General features: G+C 33.8%; 1 protein-coding gene across 1 annotated transcript in view; it reads right to left on the bottom strand.

The window, feature by feature from the left end:
• LOC133202922 (uncharacterized) overlaps positions 1 to 17,757 on the bottom strand; it is a 29,939-nt gene extending 12,182 nt beyond the window's left edge. The window contains exons 1-2 of the mRNA XM_061338784.1: positions 17,136 to 17,757; positions 9,386 to 12,201 (exon numbers count right to left, since the gene is read on the bottom strand). Coding sequence (XP_061194768.1) covers positions 9,386 to 12,201; positions 17,136 to 17,751 — 3,432 coding nt within the window. The 5' untranslated portion in view covers positions 17,752 to 17,757. The remainder of the gene's footprint in view (positions 1 to 9,385; positions 12,202 to 17,135) is intronic.
• Between the last annotated feature and the right edge of the window lie 3,223 nt (positions 17,758 to 20,980).

Genomic DNA, 20,980 nt, shown 5'->3' with positions numbered 1-20,980 from the left:
AACAACAAAATTAAATTTCTCCAATTTTTATTTCGTAAATAAAGACAATGTTTTCTAAAAAATAACAATGATATTCAAAAGTCAATCCCATAGCAATGTTTTTCAAGAAAAAAGGGGGGTCCAAATGAAAATTTACATTGTTAAACTACATCAAAAAATATCCTTAGACCCCCCTCCCCCCAACGCAGTACGGGCACGAAAGCATAATTCCATAAGAGATTAAAAAATGCTATGCGATGATATCATTGGAAAAAATATTTCGAGAAATATATTGCATTACACCCTTCATATGACGATTAATTAAAGAATATTTCAAATTTTGGATTTAATGTACTTGATTATCTTACACAATATTGAGGATTTCAATCAGAGCACGATAGTTTTTTTTTTATTATTATTCCTTGGATTTTTACAAGTCCCTGGCGATGCTGTTGTATTTAGATTTCACATTAGAAGGAGGTGGGAAGAGTTTTGTGGCATACATTCTGTTTTCGCGGTACTTAATAAGACCTTTATTATAAAAATTAACTTTTTTTTTTACACAAATCACGCTTTTCATTGGTTCAAAAAGACTTCCCATAATGATTACATGAATACAGTCCTGCTGCGTCAATTGGTATTGTTGAAGAAAATATTTGCTGGTAATAATCTTCCTGCATTTGATGCAGTGCTCTTTTCTGAAATAGATAAATCTGACCATTTATGAAAATAGTTTTAAAGGAAGCAACACCTTGAAACTTACGTACAGATTAAATTAAAATTTATCAGATTGTATTTTTCGTTTTTGTAATCGTTGTGATAGTGAATTTCTGTATTGTTTATACAGCAAAGTGATTTGCACAGGAAAAAACAAGCCCTGAACCGCAATTTGCAAATGAAATATTTCCTATACTACCTTTATTTTGGAATTTAGACAAAATTTTGTCATTTTGTCACAGAAAGTCATGTTTGAATAAGGAGTCTTGATGTAATATATGAGATAAGTTTCTCTTATTTTCCATTCAACATGTACTCTGTTGTAGAAGACATTATTTACCCTCATATGATGACACACGTATTCAATCCGTGTCTGCAAGACATGTCGTTTTATTTCAATAGATTTTTTGGTATGTAATTCGTGCGTATCCAAAAGTATCCCCCAAAAGACAAATAAATGCTTCAACGAAACGACATATTTTGGTACCGAATTAAATGCGCGAATCATTAAAAATTTTGTGACGTTTACTGGCCTTCTTTCCAGTCTCCGCTTCGACTCCGCCATTTTGTCTGTTGCAAAGAAAAATACGCCTTTGCAAAGGAATTTAGGCTGGACCCCTTGTATCAGGGTTTAGCATGTGGATGTATAGGGAAAAAAATCTAAAACCTTTTGTTCAGGAACAACAAAGCCATGTTTAGTCACATTGATATAGAAGTATCTTGAGGTAGTGTAAATTCAAGTTTGTTTAAATCATGACCCCGAGGGGTAGGGTGGGGCTAGCGCTATATCTATAAAAATCATGACACCTGGGGTAGGGTGGGGTCACAATAGGGATTAATGTTTTACATTGGAAGATATGTTAGAATAAATTTGCTGATGAAAAACAGCAGGGCCTTATTGACTCAGGTGAGCGTTGTGGCCCATGGGCCTCTTATTTTATGTCAAGGTCTTGGAAAATCGTAGGACGATTCTTTTATAAAAAGCAGTGACGAATCTGAATGTATAATGGTATAGTACAATGTATATTTATCTAGAATATATTCACCACATACAATCAAAAGATATGTTCAGATTTATTATCCATGTATATCACAAAGATGTTATGTTAGAATGATCATTAGTTGTACTGTATCCGTAAGAGAATCAACTGATGTTCCCTCCCCCTTCCCCCGTTCATACAGACGTGAGATACATAAATGACTTGTATATAGAACTGGACATTCAACTTTGCCCAAAATGCTTCATGTCAGTAATAAAAGAAAATATTTTACAATAATGATTTCAAATTTTAATCGGTCATGCAATACAGCCTGCTGGATTATCCCACAGTGTGTCTATTATAGTCAGAGTAAAATGTGTAATTTCTTTCTCTTTCTTTTGGCAAAAAAATTACAAAAATGAAACATTATTTCATATGTAGTTCATTATGACGAGGAAGAGTGATATTTTTATAAGACAGAATTAAATCCAAACCATGATTATACTTTAAATCTGATGTATATGTTTTCAACATTGAGTTACCTGTTTTAAGCTTAAAAGTTTAACATTGCATGTATTTTGTTTTTGCAGTAAATATAGAAAGGATACAACGTTAACATTAGGCTATATATTACCCTATCCACAAATAAAGGGCAAAATATTATAAACTGAAAACAAGTTAATTGTTAAAACTGAAGGGAAGCATATACATACTTTTATTTTTTATTGGTCTTAGTATTAAACTCTACACTTGGAATAAGAAATTTCTTTAAATATTGTAATAAAAATAGACTATATATAATTATATATATCACAATTTTGATGTGTACGCATGAATATCATAACAGTATTATAATTTGTTCTTCAGCATAATTTATTAAAATAGAGAATTCATATCTACTGGTTTAAAGCAAACACATGACCATTACATTGTCATTGCTAACTGCCGCGGGCTCTACCTGCGGGTACCTGTCAAGTATACGAATACTTCACACCCCCATTTTTTTATTGCCTATACACACCGGCAGATTTCACACCTTTAATCGTCCTGATTTACACAAAGCAAATGCTGGGGAAAAACAAACACAAGCCCAATAAATGCGACATTTTTTTTTAAATCATTGCCCTAAACGGTATTGCTAAAAGCACACTAAACATGGAGTAATTCCTGCCCTAAGAGATATATTGTACAAAAAAATAAACACAACAGCTAGGGTAAATCCTTAATCTTTCTTCATATGATGTAAACAAACTCTCTTTAATTTTATTTGTTTAAGTCAAGATTAAAACATTTTGCACCACCCGGACCTTTAAACTTCGGCGGACCTTTTCTTATACGGGCCGGACCTTTTCTTATAAAAGGCGGACCTTATATGTTATCGTATTAGGTCCCCCCCGGACCTTTAAACGAGGCGGACCAAATATTATGCAACAGTTGACAGGGGGTGCTTACTCCATGGCACCTGATCCCATCTCTGATGTTTTTAATGGTCCGTGTTAGCTCTGCTCCAAATTGCTATTGTTCAATGGACTTTTGAGATTGATAACTGTTCGTTATATATCTTCATATTTCATTAGTTAAAAATACTGTTCGTAAATTAAGAAATATAAAACTATTTTATATAGGTGGCCGTGACATTTAATACACTCCACACGACTATTATAGGATTATATCGCAAATTTGTGGCAACGGGAAGAGTGGTGGGCCGAGTACAAATGCCAAAGCACTGAACGACTACTAGAAAATATGATAAACATGTTGCTCTGCATTATTTCAGAATCATGGACAAAGCCGCTGCTGCATCATTGACCACCACCGGTAACAAACTTATTACCAGCACAGATACGGCACGCAAAGAGATTCGAGAAATTGGTGTTTGGACAAAGAGGCCATTTGAGGGTCTTGTTTTGACTACAAGACCTCTGCAAATTCGGCTTCCTTGGGTGAAGTGGCATATTAAATATAATTGCGCCGATTATACACAAATGTTCTGCATACAGTTGAGAATATCGAGCGGTGCGTTAGCAATTTTGTCTAGAGTATACATGTATATCTAATCATTACCTGCAAAAGCAAATGAAAAACATTAGTGGTAAAAGATTTCATCGGAATGCAATATCCCCTATATAAGAACAAATTCTGACATCATATGCATACTTGGATTGAACTGAAGTTGTCTGCCTTTTTAACAATAATACAAAAATTTTGAAAGCCATTTTTTTTCGACTTTATCACTATAATTTGCTTAAAAATAAAGTTATCTAATATCCTTTCAGGATTGACTATTTGTGTGTTAACCATGAAAAGCCACATTTTGAAATATATACTATCCCTGAATTACGAATTTCTACATAATGTCATCCTTACCATATATAATTCTTGTAGAAACAGGCACAACCCCCACTAGAGGTCTAGTTCATGCAAGACTGAAACATCCGAAAATCAGGCCGATAAATGATAAAAATAGAAAACCCTGAAAATTGTATTTCTATTGCAACATATCATAGTTAAATACTGATTATTCACTAATAGAGAACTTTCAAAGTTTCTGTTAGGTTTTTTTTTTCTCTTTTATCCAATTGGTTCTTGAGAAGATATGACCATATTTTAATTATTTTTTAATTATCTCCTCATGAAAGAGGGAATGACTTTTTCCTTCAAGAAAACTCCTTTCCTCCAAGATTTTTTTCATGGCAAATTTGATTATAATTGGATTATAATTAAACAATATAATATTGTATTATCATATATATGGTTAAACAAATTATAAACCCGGAGAAGAAGTAAAGATGTAAAGAGTTTACAGACAACAAATGAAACACGACAGCTTTTCATTCATTCATCCTTTTTTTCAAATATAACATTAGGCATTAAAAAACACAATAACACATAAATAGAGTACATATATAAGCTAAATAAATAATAATGGAGAACATATAATAAATCAGTACCAAACAAAATTAAATAGTATGGTGGTGTTCTCGAGATCTCTTTCTCTTAAAACATACAACACTTGAATTTCTGATATTTTCACTTCACTCAAGATATTCAACATATTATTGCCTGTAACATTAAAAGATTATATATAATATTCCGTCTTTGTCATGTGTACATACAGTAAATTTGAATTGGAATTTCTTTCTTGATTGCATCTGGCTAATTTCTGATGCATAAAATAATCTGGCATTAATCCATGCAATACTTTATACACAAAGTAATCCGATAGAGGCATCCAGTTTAGTTGTGTCAACATGATGACAGAAGATGGTGTTTGAAAAAATTATGGTGTTCAAAATTACCCTAGCAGAACGTTTTAGTAATATTAAGACTTTTTTTTTTAACATGTTCGTTATTTCTTGGATTGCTCCATATAGTGCAATAATATAATATATATAACATATTATGTAAAATGGGGGGGGGGGGGAGGGGGGGACCATAGCATTAAAAATCTTCAATAAACATCAGTTGCCATAAAATATCTTTTTTCTTCTTAAAATGGCAATTCTCTTAGAAATCTTGTTCACAAGTGTTTCAATACGACTTTTTCAGGACAACGGTTCATCAATAATAATACTAAGTAATATTGACTTTTGAACGCATTCTGTGACATGGTTGATTGCAACTAAATTTGATTTTCGACAATTTGATAATTTTCGTGCGGATCCAACAAGCATACATTGAGTTTTCGACAGATTTATGATTAAATTATTTTGCTCAATCCAATTTATACTGCGTTGTAGGTCTTCACACATCTTTGACTTTTCTACTGACTTATCTATTACATCTTGTGAAGTATCGTTTGCATACTTATTTACATGAGAGTGTTTCTGTGCTAAGCCTTGTGGATAGTCATTAATGTACAGGATAAAAAACAGTGGGCCTAAAATAGAGCTTTATGGAACCCAAATAGTTACATTTTTTTCATCTGACATCTGTTCAGTACTAAGATTCCCTTTCCAAATAACTCTCTGTACACGATTTGTTAGATATGATTTAAACCAAGCACGAATGAAAATATTTAAAAAAAATCCTGTCTCATGAGTGAAATAAATTCCATATCCAACTACAAAACACTGAATTTTCTGCTTGGTACATTTTCTTTGATTTTCCCTTTGCCTCTGTCTTTTCGTAGCATAGTATAATAGGCTGTGACGTCAAAGTTGAGCGGTTGAAACGTCATAGCTAAGCAATATTGTGAGATTGACATTATAACATGGACTTTAGCAACATATTTGGGAAGAAATTCGCAGTTTTAGTCTCTATGAAGACGGTTTAGTTACCATTTCTATCTTATGACAGGCCAGGAATTTTTTTTACTTACCTTGATATCCTTTCACATTGTGAGAGAATATCACTTTTATTCATTAAATAATTCACAGCATTTCACTGTTGAAAAAATGTAATAAAAGCCATTTCGACCTTATGACAATAAGGAGGGAACAAAATCGGGTCATATTTCATGAAAATGAAGGGGATAAGAATCTATTAAAAATCTAAGAACACCAAGGTTAAGGTGGCTCAAGTGAACAATGGGCCAGGTTTCTTGTTTTAATTGCACACTTTCATTCCCTTTTCGGATTTTAAATATTATTATTATTTGGCATTGTTTTGAAGAAGAAGTTTTTTCTAACATTAATTTTCCTGTGTTGTGTATATACCAGAGAGTAATTTTTGATAAATGTGGGCTTTCATATAAATTTCTGTTTTTAGAACAGTGAGTCTCTTTAATTCTATTTTTGACATACTGGCTTATGTTTGGTAATACTTTCATGGCTAACATTTTCTTGTTGAACTGACGAATATGCAATTAAAATATTTTACCTGTTCTTTTCTTTTTGAATTTTTAGTGAACCACTAAAACCTGTGGCTGGCCAGTCCTGCAGGTGTATAATTCCCCTAAATAGATGCAAACTTTTGCAAGTGACAATTTAGCTGCATCTACCCCAAATTTGTTTTCATTATGATGATGACATGGTCCAGTTTACAAGTATTAGCAAGCCTTTTTTTTTAAGATATAGACGTTTTTATTTTTTGGTGAATTTCAAGTGGCTGCACAGAAAACAGAAACACATAAATATATCAGACGATATTCGTCTGAAGTGAATCACAAGAGGCCAAAGGGCCTTAACGGTCACCTGAGTACAACACAACAATTTAGAGGATCCATAAACTGATAAATGAAGCTTTGCTTCCCAAAAGCAAGAAAAATTGTATGATATGCATCAACAAAATAATTGGTATAGAATCTATCTGTTCCCCATTTATCACTATTACCATGCAGACTATAAACAAAATGTCTATTTTTAATCCCAAATTACTTCTTCTCACATTGGTCTCTCTTGGCCTTTGAAGAACATTAAAAAAGATAAGTTATTTTTGCCTCACTTTTATTCATCTATTACTCCAAGTCTACCTGATCATTAAAACTAAGAAAGTACTTTTTGTATTATACAATAAATATTCTTGCATAATTCTCTTATACTAGTAACCTTTCAAATACATTATTTACAGTGATTAATTATCAAAGGTGAATGGCAAAGGGGAATAACTTGGCTCAGCAGAATACAAGTTAATAGAACCCTGACCAGGACCAGAACACTTAACTAAATAATCCAGGTGTTCAAAATTCTGGTAAAAATACCCTTGTATATTAAAACTTTTACTCTATTTGCCTCGAATATGCCCAGAAGCACAGAAGATTTTCAAAGAAATGCAAATTCACTATATTATTAAATAAATAAAGCCCCCCCCCCATACCAGAACATCTTACCCAGGGGCCATAAACTCACAATTCTGGAAGAAGCACTTTACTCATCATAACTATACACTTGTTTCTTTGCTTTATTACCAGCAGTAAAAAAATATTTTGAAGGAAATTATGCATTTTCACTATAAAATCAATACAGCCCCCCCCCCTTCACCAGAACCCCTGACCCAAGGGCCATGAATTTCACAATTTTGGAAGAGGCATTCTTCCTTATCATAACCATGCACTTTCTTTGTTAGAATATTACCCAGGAGCAGAGAAGAAGATTTTGAAAGAATTTATGCATTTTCCCTATATAATCAATAAAGCCCCGCCCTAACACCAGAACCCTTCACCCAGGGGCCACGAAATTCACAATTTCTGAGGAGGCAGCCATGCTCATCATAACTAAATGTACTTAGTTTTTTTAATATCAAGGAGAGAGATTTTTAAAGAAATAATGCATTTTCACTATATATATCAATTGAGCCCCACCCTGACACCAACACCCCTGACCCAGGGGCCATGAAAGTCACAATTTTGGAAGAGACAACCATGCTCATCATAACTATGCACTAATTAGTTTATTTAATACCCAGGAGCAGAGAAGAAGATTTTCAAAGAATTGATGCAAATAATCAATAGAGCCCTGCCTTAACACCTGAACCCCTGATCCAAAGGCCATGAAATTCACAATTTCTGAAAAGGCAGCCATGCTCATCATATCTATGTTCTTAGTTAGTTTATTTAATATCCAGGAGCAGAGAAGAAGATTTTCAAAGAATTGATGCATTTTCACTATATAATCAATAGAGCCCCGCCCTAACACCAGAACCCCTGACCCTGGGGCCATGAAATTCACAATTTTGGAAGAGGCACTCTTGCTCATCATAACTATGTACACAGTTACCTTATTTAATACCCAGGAGCAGAGAAGAAGATTTTCAAAGAATTAATACATTTTCATTATATAATACAAAAGAGCCCCGCCCTAACACCGGAACCCCTGATCCTGGGGCCATGAAATTCACAATTTTGGAAGAGGCACTCTTCCTCATTATAAGTATGTACTTAGTTACTTTATTTAATACCCAGGAGCAGACAAGAAGATTTTCAAAGAATTAATGCATTTTCACTATATAATCAATAGAGCCCCGCCCTAACATCAGAACCCCTGACCCTGGGGCCATGAAATTCACAATTTTGGAAGAGGCACCCTTGCCCATCATAACTATATACTTGGTTAGTTTATTTGATACCCAGGAACAGAGAAGAAGATTTTCAAAGAATTAATGCATTTTCACTATATGATCTATATAGACCCGCCCTCGCACCAGAACCCCTGACCCTCGGGCCATGAATTTCACAATTTTGGTAGAGGGCTCATTGCTTATTACATTCATGCCAATAGTTTGACTGCTTGATGTCCAGGAGTAAAGAAGAAGATTTTTTAAGATTGCATTAATTTTGGTGGTTTTAGCCCAACCCCTCAGGCCCCAGGGGGGCAGGGACCATGAAATTCATAATTTTTGTTCCCATTCACCCATAGATGCTATATACCAAATTGGGTTGAAATTGGTAGAGCGGTTCTGGAGAAGAAGTTAAAAATGTTCAAAAGTTAACGCACGACGGACGACGACGGACGAAAACGGATAGCAATAGGTCACCTGAGTGACTCAGGTGACCTAAAAAACTATTGATATATATGGTAATTACACATAACATTCAATTATCAATACCATCTCAATGTTTGTATATCTAACAAACATTCATAAAAAACTTGTTGTCCTATACGAAAAGAAATTGTTTATTTGTAGTTATTCTTTCATATGGAGTATCTTCTGACATGTTTTTTAACCTCACACAGAATTTCTTCAAATTCAGTTTTTCTTTCGTTGCTCATATACAAAAACAACTTTTTATATTTCAGAACTTGTCTTCTCGACCTTTCCAATAAACTTACACCGCATTTGTCCAAAGAAACCCATTTCTCTTTTTGCATTTCAGCGTCTGTTACTGTTTCATATTCTCCATATTTTACTTTGACATTAACATTTGCCCCACTTTCTAGTAAAATTTTTATTTTACAAACTCTCTCCTCAACACCCCAAAACCCTAAATGCTCGTCAATCAGTGCAAATAACAAAGGTCTTTCATTTTTATAAGTGCTTTTACTATCCAGTTGGATCCACTGATCTACATTTAAACCAGTTCTCAGCAGATGACGAAGTACATCACAGTCTTCATTTACTATTGTCATCCACAAGTCCTTGATGCTATCGTTATACCACACCATATTAAGTGTTTGGCAATCGTCTTTACAATCAAGTATCACATGTGACTGTCGCAAATCTGCAATAATTTTGAATAAATGGAGTTTACTACCATTTATGGAATCGAAATTACCTTTGCGAATTAACTGCCTCGCCACATCTATCTTATTTTTAATCAATGCAATATACAGTGGTGATAGACCATGTATATTACAAAGAGAACAATCTGCCTTGTATTCTGTAAGCTTTTGGATTATCGATAAGTGACCCTTTTCTGATGCTATTATCAACGGTGTCCTCCCTAGTTGATTCGGAATAAACACATTGCTTTCGCGAAGATTACAACTGGCACCCTTACTCAGCAAGAAATCTACCACTTCTGTATGTGCATATTCGCATGCTGTTGTTAGTGCGGTTTTTCCTTTTCCGTCATTTAAATTGATATCAGCCCCAAAACTAACTAGAACCTGCACTATATCTACAAATCCATACTCACATGCAACAGTTAGTGGAGTTTTATGTCTATCATTTTGATTTACATTTGCAGAAGACTCTAACAGTACTCTGACTACATCAACATGTCCACTTCTACATGCAACTGTCAACGGCCCAAACGATGATGAGACTGAATTGATAAATGCCCCTTCTTTAATCAGTTCTTTTACTGCATTTAAATGTCCATTCCTACATGCAACTACTAACGGATAGCTGTATTTACTTTCGAACGCACAATGAGAATTGACCTTCGCCCCAGCTCCTATTAGTTCTGTAATAATTTCAATACTTCCAACTTCACATGCAGCGATTAATGGTGTCACAAAGCTCCGAAAATTGTTATATTTACATTCACCAATGGACAATGGAGAGCTGTTTATGGATTGTGATACATTAAAACAGTGTTTGAGAATAATTCTAACAGTTTCTAAGTCTCCACTGTAACAGGCCAGAACAAGCAATCGGGTCTGCTCCTTTGCAAATGACCATGTGTTTTCTTTAAATGTTTGGTGAACACAATTGTGTTGATTGTGAAATAGAACTTCATAGATTTTATCATTTTTCTTAATTTCGTCTACGATGAATTGAAGAATTTCGTGATGTCCGTAGTAAATGACCCAGCTAATCACTCTGACGCAATATGTTATTTGTGACTGTGAGATATCTATTTCATCAACCAATAATTTTAGCTTTTTCTCCTCACTGTAATTACCCCTCTCTTTGCAATATTCAATAATTCGTTTTCCAACATTCAGTATATCAATTATGTTTTCCAGTTTTTTCAAAAATAAACACTTTAAATGTCTGTATCCTCTTCTTTGCATCTCGTAAATGAAAGCTCTACAAAATCCAAAGCATTTTAATCGCTTATCTGTAAAAACTTCGTATAATCTTAATTTTTCTAAATCGCTATAGGCTTTCTCAATCAAAACTTGCCTATGATCCTCATGTATCTTTAAAAACAAATCAAACGATTCCCTGTACTCATACCTGGTGTCATCACCATCATTCGGAGTCACCCGTTGCGTCCTGCTGAGAAAAGCACGACATTCATCATTCTTAACATTCTGGTTTGGATTTTGCTCTCCATAATGGTAGGCAGTTAATTTATACATTGAATGATGAAGGAATGAAAAATGTTCTCCACATTTCTTCGTGTATATTCCATTCATACCTGTCAATGCATCAATGAATTTGAAAATGCCAGTACTTTTTTCAATTTTGCAATTTTCCAAGACTGTTTTCATTGTTCTGAAGAAATTGCCATCTTTTAAAATGTCTTTTGAAAGGGTATTTTTGTTCATCATACATAAGACCAGGGAAGCATAATTAATTTTGTTGTATTGTTGCATCATTGTTAATTCTTTCAAGATACATGGAACTGGAGTCACGAAAAACCCACCACCAAGCAATTCTAACTTTGGATCCTTTGAATACATTTTGCAAAGGAGAGGAAACATTTCCGATGTATTATTCCACGAAGAATGCTGTAGTAAATTATGATTTAAGCCGTATTTTTGAAATATTTGCATCTTGTCATTTGTATTCAAATTATTTTCAAAGCTGTGCATATTTATCACATTTTCAGGTCTTGTTAAAAATGAATTAAATTGTTTTGCTTCATTAAACACAACCTCTCTGCATGTAAATAAAATTATGGTTTCATGAACAGGTTTTGTTATTCTTTCTTCGTATCTGAGCACAATGTTCAAAGATGTCTGATCAAGAACAAATTTGCCAAATATATCATCAATAACAAATAATTGCTTTCTCTGAGTGTTACAATATTTTTCTATGAGACTGATATCTTTAATTGGTAAAACATCATAATTGTCCTCTTGCAGTTTGATAGCAATGTGTCGAACAGTAGCAGATTTCCCAGCCCCTGGGGCGCCAATAAATATCATGAAAGATTGTTGTTTTACTTTTTCCAACATTGAAGGGAAGTTGTGTGTTTCAAAATAAAAGGTGTCTTCCAATTTCCAATTCCGAATTAAGGCACTATGAAGATCTGTAAGTACAAAAAATACTGCACTATATACTGAGTAACTACTTCCAGAGGGAAAAAAGAACTTTCAGCATTTTCATAGCCTGGTGCCTGAAGTTAACACGGTTTTGTGTGCCTACTAAGGTTGAATTTGGATTAATACATCTAACATTTATAGATAAACGTTCGAATAATTATCAGAGTGCAAAGCATCTGAACTTCTTCCATCGAAACGCTTAGTTGAAATTCAACACATCCACAACCAATACTATCTGATACAAAAGCGATGTGGAACAACGAAAATTGCACATTAAAATGTCTGCTGTTGATTATTGAACTAGAAAATTTCAAACGGCAAAATGTTAAGAAAGACTGCTGTAAAGAACCATGAAACGAGTATTTTTCAGGAGAGAGAGAGATTTCATTGGACCTTCACAAAGCAAACAGTCGCCCGCGTGGCGCAGTGGTTAGAGCGTCTGCTCTAGAGTCGCGAGGTAAGGAGTTTATCCTTACGTCGCGAGTTCGAATCTCACTGTGGGACGTGGAGACCGGTCCTTCGGATGAGACCGTATAAACCGAAATCCCGTGTCGCAGTAGGTGTTGGCACGAAAAAGACCCCTCACTGCTCAATGGCCGTAAGTGCCGAGCATAGGACAAAATTTGCAGCTCTCCACCGGCAAGTGGTGGCGTCTCCCTATGTGTGAAAAATTCTCGAGAGGGACCTAAAACAAAATTCAAACAAACAAACAAAAAACACAAAGCAAACACCGGGACACAAATTAAATTTAATAGGAACAGAAACCAGGTGGCTGATATATCAATTTATGAAAAACATATCTAATATTTTTTAGTATTAAAGTAGATCTTTATTCATGGCATTGTTACATATTGGTAATTATAAAAGAACATCACAATTATAAATAGGAGTCGGTCGATATGCTTTTCTGTGAAGTCGATATATCTAATCGACCTCATGAAAGGGCTATACTTGCAAAATATATATTATTTTTCTCTATTATTCCAAGCTCTCTGATTGGCTAAAACTTGATCACACGCTCAAATATATACCAGCATATTGACTTGTGTTACTATTTAAAGATTCTGAAATGCATATCGACCTGATGTTTCTAAAAAAAGAAATTATCTTCTATAAAACAATAATAGTGTTTACGTTATATAGCTAACATGACTTAATTGATGTTTCTGGGGATAAAAGATTTTTTAGTTCCTAAATATTGTAATATATTGTCAGTGATGTTTTGTAATAATTGTTAAGAGGTAGCAATGTTCTGAATATTGATCTACTTTATGTTAAAACAGATTTGATACATTTTTCTTCAATTGATTAGAAATATACAAGTCATGTAATAAAACAAAATGTAGTCTTATTAATAGGTACATATACACTCACTAAAACACTCTATCAGTATAAAGGTAACACAATCACATTAAACATGTAACTATAATTTGACCTCTATTTGAAAAGTTTGCTTTCATTATTTTCAAATTTTGTCCTGTCAAACTCTCTAAAATATAATATAACAAAATTAATGTAGCCCTTTCATTCGGCCAATCCATAAATATATCGACTTAGCAGAAAAGCATATCGTGAAAGGGTAATATTTCTATAATGAAGTGAGCTGTCAGTACTTTTCATTGGTCGAGGTTTTGGAGGGAACTCCCTACCTTTGAGGTGGTGTTACTTTTCTTCAGAACTGGTCACATCACATCAGACAGGATGTCTTGGGTGTATTTGTTTATATTTTCTGAGTAAATTAATTTGGGTTTACTTCCAAGATCTCAGATCAGGTTTTAACATTATGACTAAGTGTGATTGTGATTTTGAATGTGTGCGAAAGTGAGTGAAAAGGTGTTTAAAAGTAGATTGCAAGTCTGATTGCTTTTTTATTGGTGTAAGTGAGTAAAATAAATAGTTTACCGACATTCACTCGTTCACTTTGAGTAGCTTGTATACATGTATATGTAGCACTGAGTGAAATGATTGATTTATTGTATGTTGTTTAATTATTGTTGCTAATTGATTATTGTTAAATTATTCTTTCTATTTTGTATCCCGCTTATTCCATAAGTTGACTAGTCCAATCATAAACAAACTCCCTACACTAGGTAAATGGGACATCCCTTCTTGATTCAGTCTGCTTTCCCCCTTTTCTTTCACTATTACAAAATAATGTAAGCTACAAGGTTAGCTTTTTAAAAACCATAGAAAAATAGCCAGTGGCATATTATTCCATGTTTTGTGATGAACAAAGGTTTCCTTTTGATACAGCGACAAGAGTGTAGGCTAGTACCCGTAGAGGAATGGGATTCATTCCCGTAAGGTTCTAAGTAAAGAATAAAAAAATGAAGACATCTTGATCTGTATTGGTTTTCATTTCATAAAAACATGTTATTGTAGAAGAAATGAGAAAGGTCCTGTAATCTATTGAAAAGTAAAACGGTAAACGATTTTTTAAATTGGATTGGAACGTAAAGATGTATTTTAAACTCATTCATTATACATGGTAAGACCATCATCGCATGGGATTTTGTCCGGAAGAGAGGGGGAGGGGGTATCAGTATCTTGTTTTGCTCTAGCTATGAGAGGCCGTCTCATCAATCTATCACTGACCAGCTAAGAGTGTGCATGAAGAAGCGCACCCTCTGATGAGAGTAATATGAATTTCTTCAGAACGACTCGTCTTACTATTTTTCCCAGAATTCCAATCTATCCAAACTCACTTGCAGTTTCATCCCGACGTAAAAAGTCAGCCCGTGTACTAACTAATAAATGACCAAACAGTGGCATGTCTTAGATATTCGTTAATCTGTAATATTTGGTTATGGCTTTTGAGAAAGTCAATTGAACATCTTGTGTAATGAAGTATAGCAACTACGTCGCTCCTTGATGACGGAAACGTTTAGCACTTCTCTTGCTTATACGTTCCATAAATATTGATTTAGTCAGGCAAGCTTTTTGAAAAGCTATTACTTGTACAGTATAAACATTTTCTATTATCTCGACCTTTTGACAACATTAAAGATGATTTATATTAATGTTTATGTTTTGTTCCATTTTTTTGTAAGTCATGACAGAACTTATTCTGAGCATTTTAGTTACATGTATATTGTATTGATTTGAATTTCGTGTAAGTTCTGTCCAATGCAAGAGATTGTATTTATGTAAATGTTCAATATGCAGACAAGATTATTTGATTCGAATCGTTTAATATCAGAAAATGACTGCACGCGCGGATCTAGAATTTGCGGAGTTATTCAATGCACATGGTAAAGAAAGCGGCGTTTACCCACTTACCCTGCGAGATAGGATTTTCACTTTTGGAAATGGAAATTAGGTTTATTTTATTTCAATTTTTTTTTTTTTTTTTTTTTTTTTTTTTTTTTTTTTTTTGCCTATCAACAAAATTCTGGGTTGCATTATTTTAACCCCCCCCCCCCCCCCCGGAAAAAGATCCTGGATCCACGCCTGTAATGGTATGATTTTATTTTATGATTTTCTTTCACTTTAAATAACTAAATTTAAAAAAAAAATATTTTTATGATAAATAAAACTGTGACTTGTAAAGAATTGAAAATTGTTTTCATATCAACTTTTATGCAATAAGAATATAAAAGATGAAGTACAAAGATTGGTTACAATGATGACATGTATTATACCTTGTTTAATAGTTGTTATTGTTATATAGGGTCTAATTTATTCATGGTCTTAGATCTAATAAATAAATGAACCCAGGATGTTGCTGTTATTCCACAAGAACCTACTACATTTACTACCTCTCATTTGGAACTTTTAACCACTACCTCAGCCCAAGGACTATATTTGAACTATCATAATAAATCATATTATTTTACCTCATTATTATAATTCTATACAACGCGTTATCTGATTGGTTCTAGATTATCACGTGACAGGGCCATATAACGTCATATTTCCCTGTCGTTGTCATGCTTTTCATCATATTCAACCTCTTCGGATTAAAATTGAAAGTTAATTTGAGAGCGGTGCTGAATTTGATAGTTATGTTTATTTTTAAAGTTTTTGCTTATTTCGGTGTAATAAACAATTCATTGCATGAATGTTTGGGAAACATGAAGATTTATTCAGCCAAGAAAAATCTTCATATTTCCCTCACGATCATGCAATAAATGTATAATAATTAATGGTTGCAGAATCTTCAAGAATTATCTATGAATTCATGGGTCGTTAATTTGTGAATATTTACATCCACTGAATATTATCTCCTTTTTCATAAGAAAACCATTGTCGTTTATCAGTAACTTTACATCGCGTTGCATATCACCTCTACATGCATTCTTGAGCAGTGGTTGAGAAACATACAATGACGTACATATCAATAATACAATATTTCATTTTCTAAATCCTTTTTTAAATGATTTTTTTTTTGTACAGATATAAATATAAACAATTAAGTGTCTTTCTTTCTTTGTTAGTACGGAAATTAACGTTGCAGCCATTGCAGAAAAATTTACAAGTAATGTTGCAGATGTTGCAGAAAAAATGCATAACCCGTATAAGCGGGTTATGCCTGTTTTCTTCAACAGCTGCAACATTAATTCCTGAACTAACAACCAAAGAAAGCAGTTTATTGTTTAAAGAATCACAATATAACATATCATTCATAAGCACTTGTAATTGGAGCAACTTTCTTTCCATCACTATTAAAATTGTTTAAAAACTGTGTTAATTTGAATAATATGAAATATTTTGAAATACCTCTGATATTACACGGTATTGCTGTTTGTATTGTAGCTGTAAATTAAATAAAATCCTGAATTAATACACAATGCAGTATTATTATCCCTTTTTAAGATATTGGCTTTTTCTCTGTTTGTTTTTCACACTAAGATAGTTACCATACTTTGAAATATTTATTCTGTTATGCTTATGACACTTTGCATTCTCAATTCACACTTACTTGTTAGAATGTTTATCTCATTTCTATTCGATAATACCTCGGCTTCATGTCTCGCTCGGTAGCTTCTGTGCTGCTGATCAAGTAAAGCATCCATCGTTTCGTAACGCAAGGAATCTACAAGTCTCTCATATCTATTCCCGTTTTTTAGCAAAGTGTCTAGGTCCATAACTGCTGCTCTAATGGTAGACCAAATACGATTAAAATCAGAATCAGACAAGGAAGAATTTGAAAGATGAGAACAGCCATTACGGATGATTCGAATTCGTTCAACATTCGCAGACACAGAGTTGTCATGTGGATCAGGACTTGCACCCCAACCATTCGAATGCCCAGGAATATTGCAAATGTTTCGTAATAGCGTATACAGTAATGAAATGTCCATGTCATCATAGTTTCCGGTGTAATGTCCATGCTTTGGTAGGATAAGATTTTTTTGAACTGCACTAAGAGATGATAAACTGGTTCTGTACTGCTGAATGACTCGTTGGAATGTGGCTGGTGGAACATAGTGACGTAATAAATCACGGAGTTCATCTGTACAGGGACCCAATAGTAATCGATTTGCTCGACTGGCATTTGTTGTTTGAATTGTTGTTGCATATGTAATACTATGCATTTTGAAGTTTCGTTCTGAAAGGAATAAATAAAAGAATTTCCATTTCAAGGCTCAACAATGTTTTTATTACAATAATTATACTTAAAGAAGAAGCAAGAAGGAAAGTGGTAAAAACAGTGTAATCGATTTAAATGACTAGTAGTTACACGTATGCCTCCCCATCAATGCGGAAATATTGTTTTGGTCAGTTTTCTTCTTACTATTTTTAAGGTCTTCTGTCTTCGGTGAAGACCTTCTTGTTATTCTTAAGTTTCTTTTCCACTATTTTTGGCCCTTCCGTCTCCAACAGAAGATCTTTCTATTGTTTCTCTCTAACTTATCTTATTAGGGTCTTTCGCCTTTAGCGGAAGATCCTTCTATTATTCATATCTCTCTTTTTCAATTTTTTATTATTGTATAGATTGACAAGACTTTTATATGATCGAAGAAAAAGAAATCATTTTCTCAAAGATTGATTGATTGATTGTATGTAATTTTACGTTCCATTCGAGAATTTTTCACTCATATAGAGACGTCACCATATACCGGTGAATTGAAGGGCCTCAAATTTTGACCTTTACTCGGCCTTTAGGGCCATTGAGCAGTGAGGGATCTTTATCGTGTCAACCCCTACCGCGACACGGGGCCTCGGTTTTTAAGGTCTCATCCGAAGAACCCGCAACTTCACTTCAAAGTGCCGAGCACCTGGCGAAGGAACAGTTGCTACCCATTTTTTTATCGATTTAGGTCAGTCGCGGCTGAGATTCGAACTCACGACCTCCCGATCATGAAGCGAGCGCTCTACCGACTGAGCTACCGCGAAGGGTTTTTCTCAAAGAAGATAAGCAGAAAATGAGCAATCAAGGTGAGCGGTATGCTTATAGTGTGACAAATTTGAAGGTGAAAAATTAAATCTATATTATTGCAAACTTTTTTTTATAATTCTTCTAACATTAAAATATATGTAAAATATCCACAATTTGCAAAAAATCTCACTAAGATTGAAATTGTTTTTTCTATAAAATACACACAGCAAATAGGACAAAAAGAGCCATATTCTCATATAACACAATTTTCCATATGATGGGTCTACGCTCCATTTGTTTTTTTTTTTTTAAGATATAAAAAAAAATTATCCACAAAGTGTGCGTATTAATTTTGTTTATTTTTAAGTTTGTTCCGGCTGCTTCTTAAGTTTCAGTATTTTTAAAAACATATTGAACAAAATTTGTACTGAAAGACAAGATTTAAAAAAAAAAAAAAAATAGTGCGAAAAAGGGACCGATTTCTCAAATTAGGGGCTAAGAAGGGCCAAAAGTATAAAATCAACAATTCTTTAAAGATCAATTTTGTTATAAATTACTGAAGCAAAAATGTTAATCTTACGGATCATCAACCATAGATAATATCATTTTGACATATGTTTCCTAAAGGGATTAAAAGAGACACCAGAATGTCAAATATTTAACACATTATGTCTAAAAAGGAGAAATATATTAATTAGCAATATTCTGATAAGCAATATCTAACACAAAATTGCTTAGAATAATAATAAACCATAAGCACAAAACGGTCCCTATAAGGACTTGAAGGGCTGATCCATATTTTTTTTTTACATATCTCGCAAAAGGAAAAGAAACTTCTAACAGTTATTGAACCAAACATTTTTAGAATCACGATACTTTCCATTTGATGAAGTAAAGGAGTTGACCACTCATAATAGAGAGCCGAATGTCTTAAATCCTTAGCTCTTTAACGATAAGTATTTCGTTATACATCAGGGAAGTAGAATGGATTGTTGGAAACATATCTTCCTACAGCTGGTGATCATGATACCTTGATCTCATGGTACATAATTAGGGGGTATTTGGGGACCAGAATGCGAAATCGTTGATCCTTTATTTTTCGTTAACTTGAAGCATTTTGACAAGCATTACTGATTATGATCAAACGTCTAGAAAAAATGTTTTCAAAACACCGGAATGAATTCACTGGTAGGAATTTTTCATATCATCATTTATGAAAGATTGATTGATTGATTGTATGCTGTTTTACGTCACATTCAAGAATTTTTCACTCATATAAAGACGTCACCATATATCGCTGAAGCGCTTCAAATTTTGACCTTTACTCGGCAATTACGGCCATTGAGCGGTGAGGGATCTTTATCGTGCCAACGCCTGCCGTGATACGGGGCTTCGGATTTTAAAGTCTCATCCGAAGGACCCGCAACTTCACTTCAAAGTGCCGAGCGCATGACGGAGGAACAGTTAATACCCATTTTTTATCGACTTAGGTCAGTCGCGGCCGTGATTCGAACTCACGACCTCCCGATCACGGAGCGAGCGCTCTACCGACTGAGCTACCGTGAACGGTGGTTATGAAAGAATACCTGCATCTAATTTTAATAAAATTCGGAAGACCCACTCGTTTCTCTCAGCGAGATTGGATCTTGTTTTTATCATTAAGCGCAGACAATTCCTTAGAGATGGTTAGATCGATCAACATGCAATTTTCAAGGATGATTTATTATGAAGTAAACCTGAAACCTTTTCTCTAAATTTTAGAAATTTACTTCAGGCCGGAAGTTATCAGCATTGGATTTATTAATTGTCATTTTATCCGATCTAGAACTCAAATGAGCTAAAGCTAGAGAGCTGAAATTTTCAGCAATGATAAAAGACTTGTTGCTGTGGTGCAACTGGGTTTTCAAATTTTCTTGAAGTGCCTTGTTTGGAAAATAGGTAGTGATTGGAATTAAGAAGAATCATGAATAAATATTTGATGCAATTTGTATCACATCTTTTAAACTTTCAGTATTTTGATGAAAATATATTGAACAAAACTTGAACAGAATGAGAAGATCTTTCACATGATATCAACAAAAAAGGGGCAACATATGGTCGAAAACCTTGAGGAACTAGAATCTTGCTAATTCACTCAATGATATACTTTAACTGTATGATTATGAGACACCTACTTGTTATAACGATACTAACTTGTTATGACGAGATAACTTACTGTTCATAACGAGATAACTCGTTATAAGGAGATTATTAACTCGTTATGAAAATTCGTTTAAAAGCGTTAGTTACATGTAACTCGCAACTTGCAATATTATATCTATGATCACTAATTAAATAAAAGGTCATGGTCAATTAAAAGGCCGAGATCATGTTCATTGTATAGGAGCATATCACTGATCCATTTTGACAATGTCACTTCTTTTTCAGTTTAATCATCTTACTGC

This window comes from Saccostrea echinata, unplaced genomic scaffold (assembly GCF_033153115.1).
Source record: "Saccostrea echinata isolate AGI-Se365-2 ecotype Australia unplaced genomic scaffold, CSIRO_AGI_Sech_v1 ptg000047l, whole genome shotgun sequence".
Classification (NCBI taxonomy): domain Eukaryota; kingdom Metazoa; phylum Mollusca; class Bivalvia; order Ostreida; family Ostreidae; genus Saccostrea; species Saccostrea echinata.
This window is presented reverse-complemented; position numbering and strand designations above follow the sequence as displayed.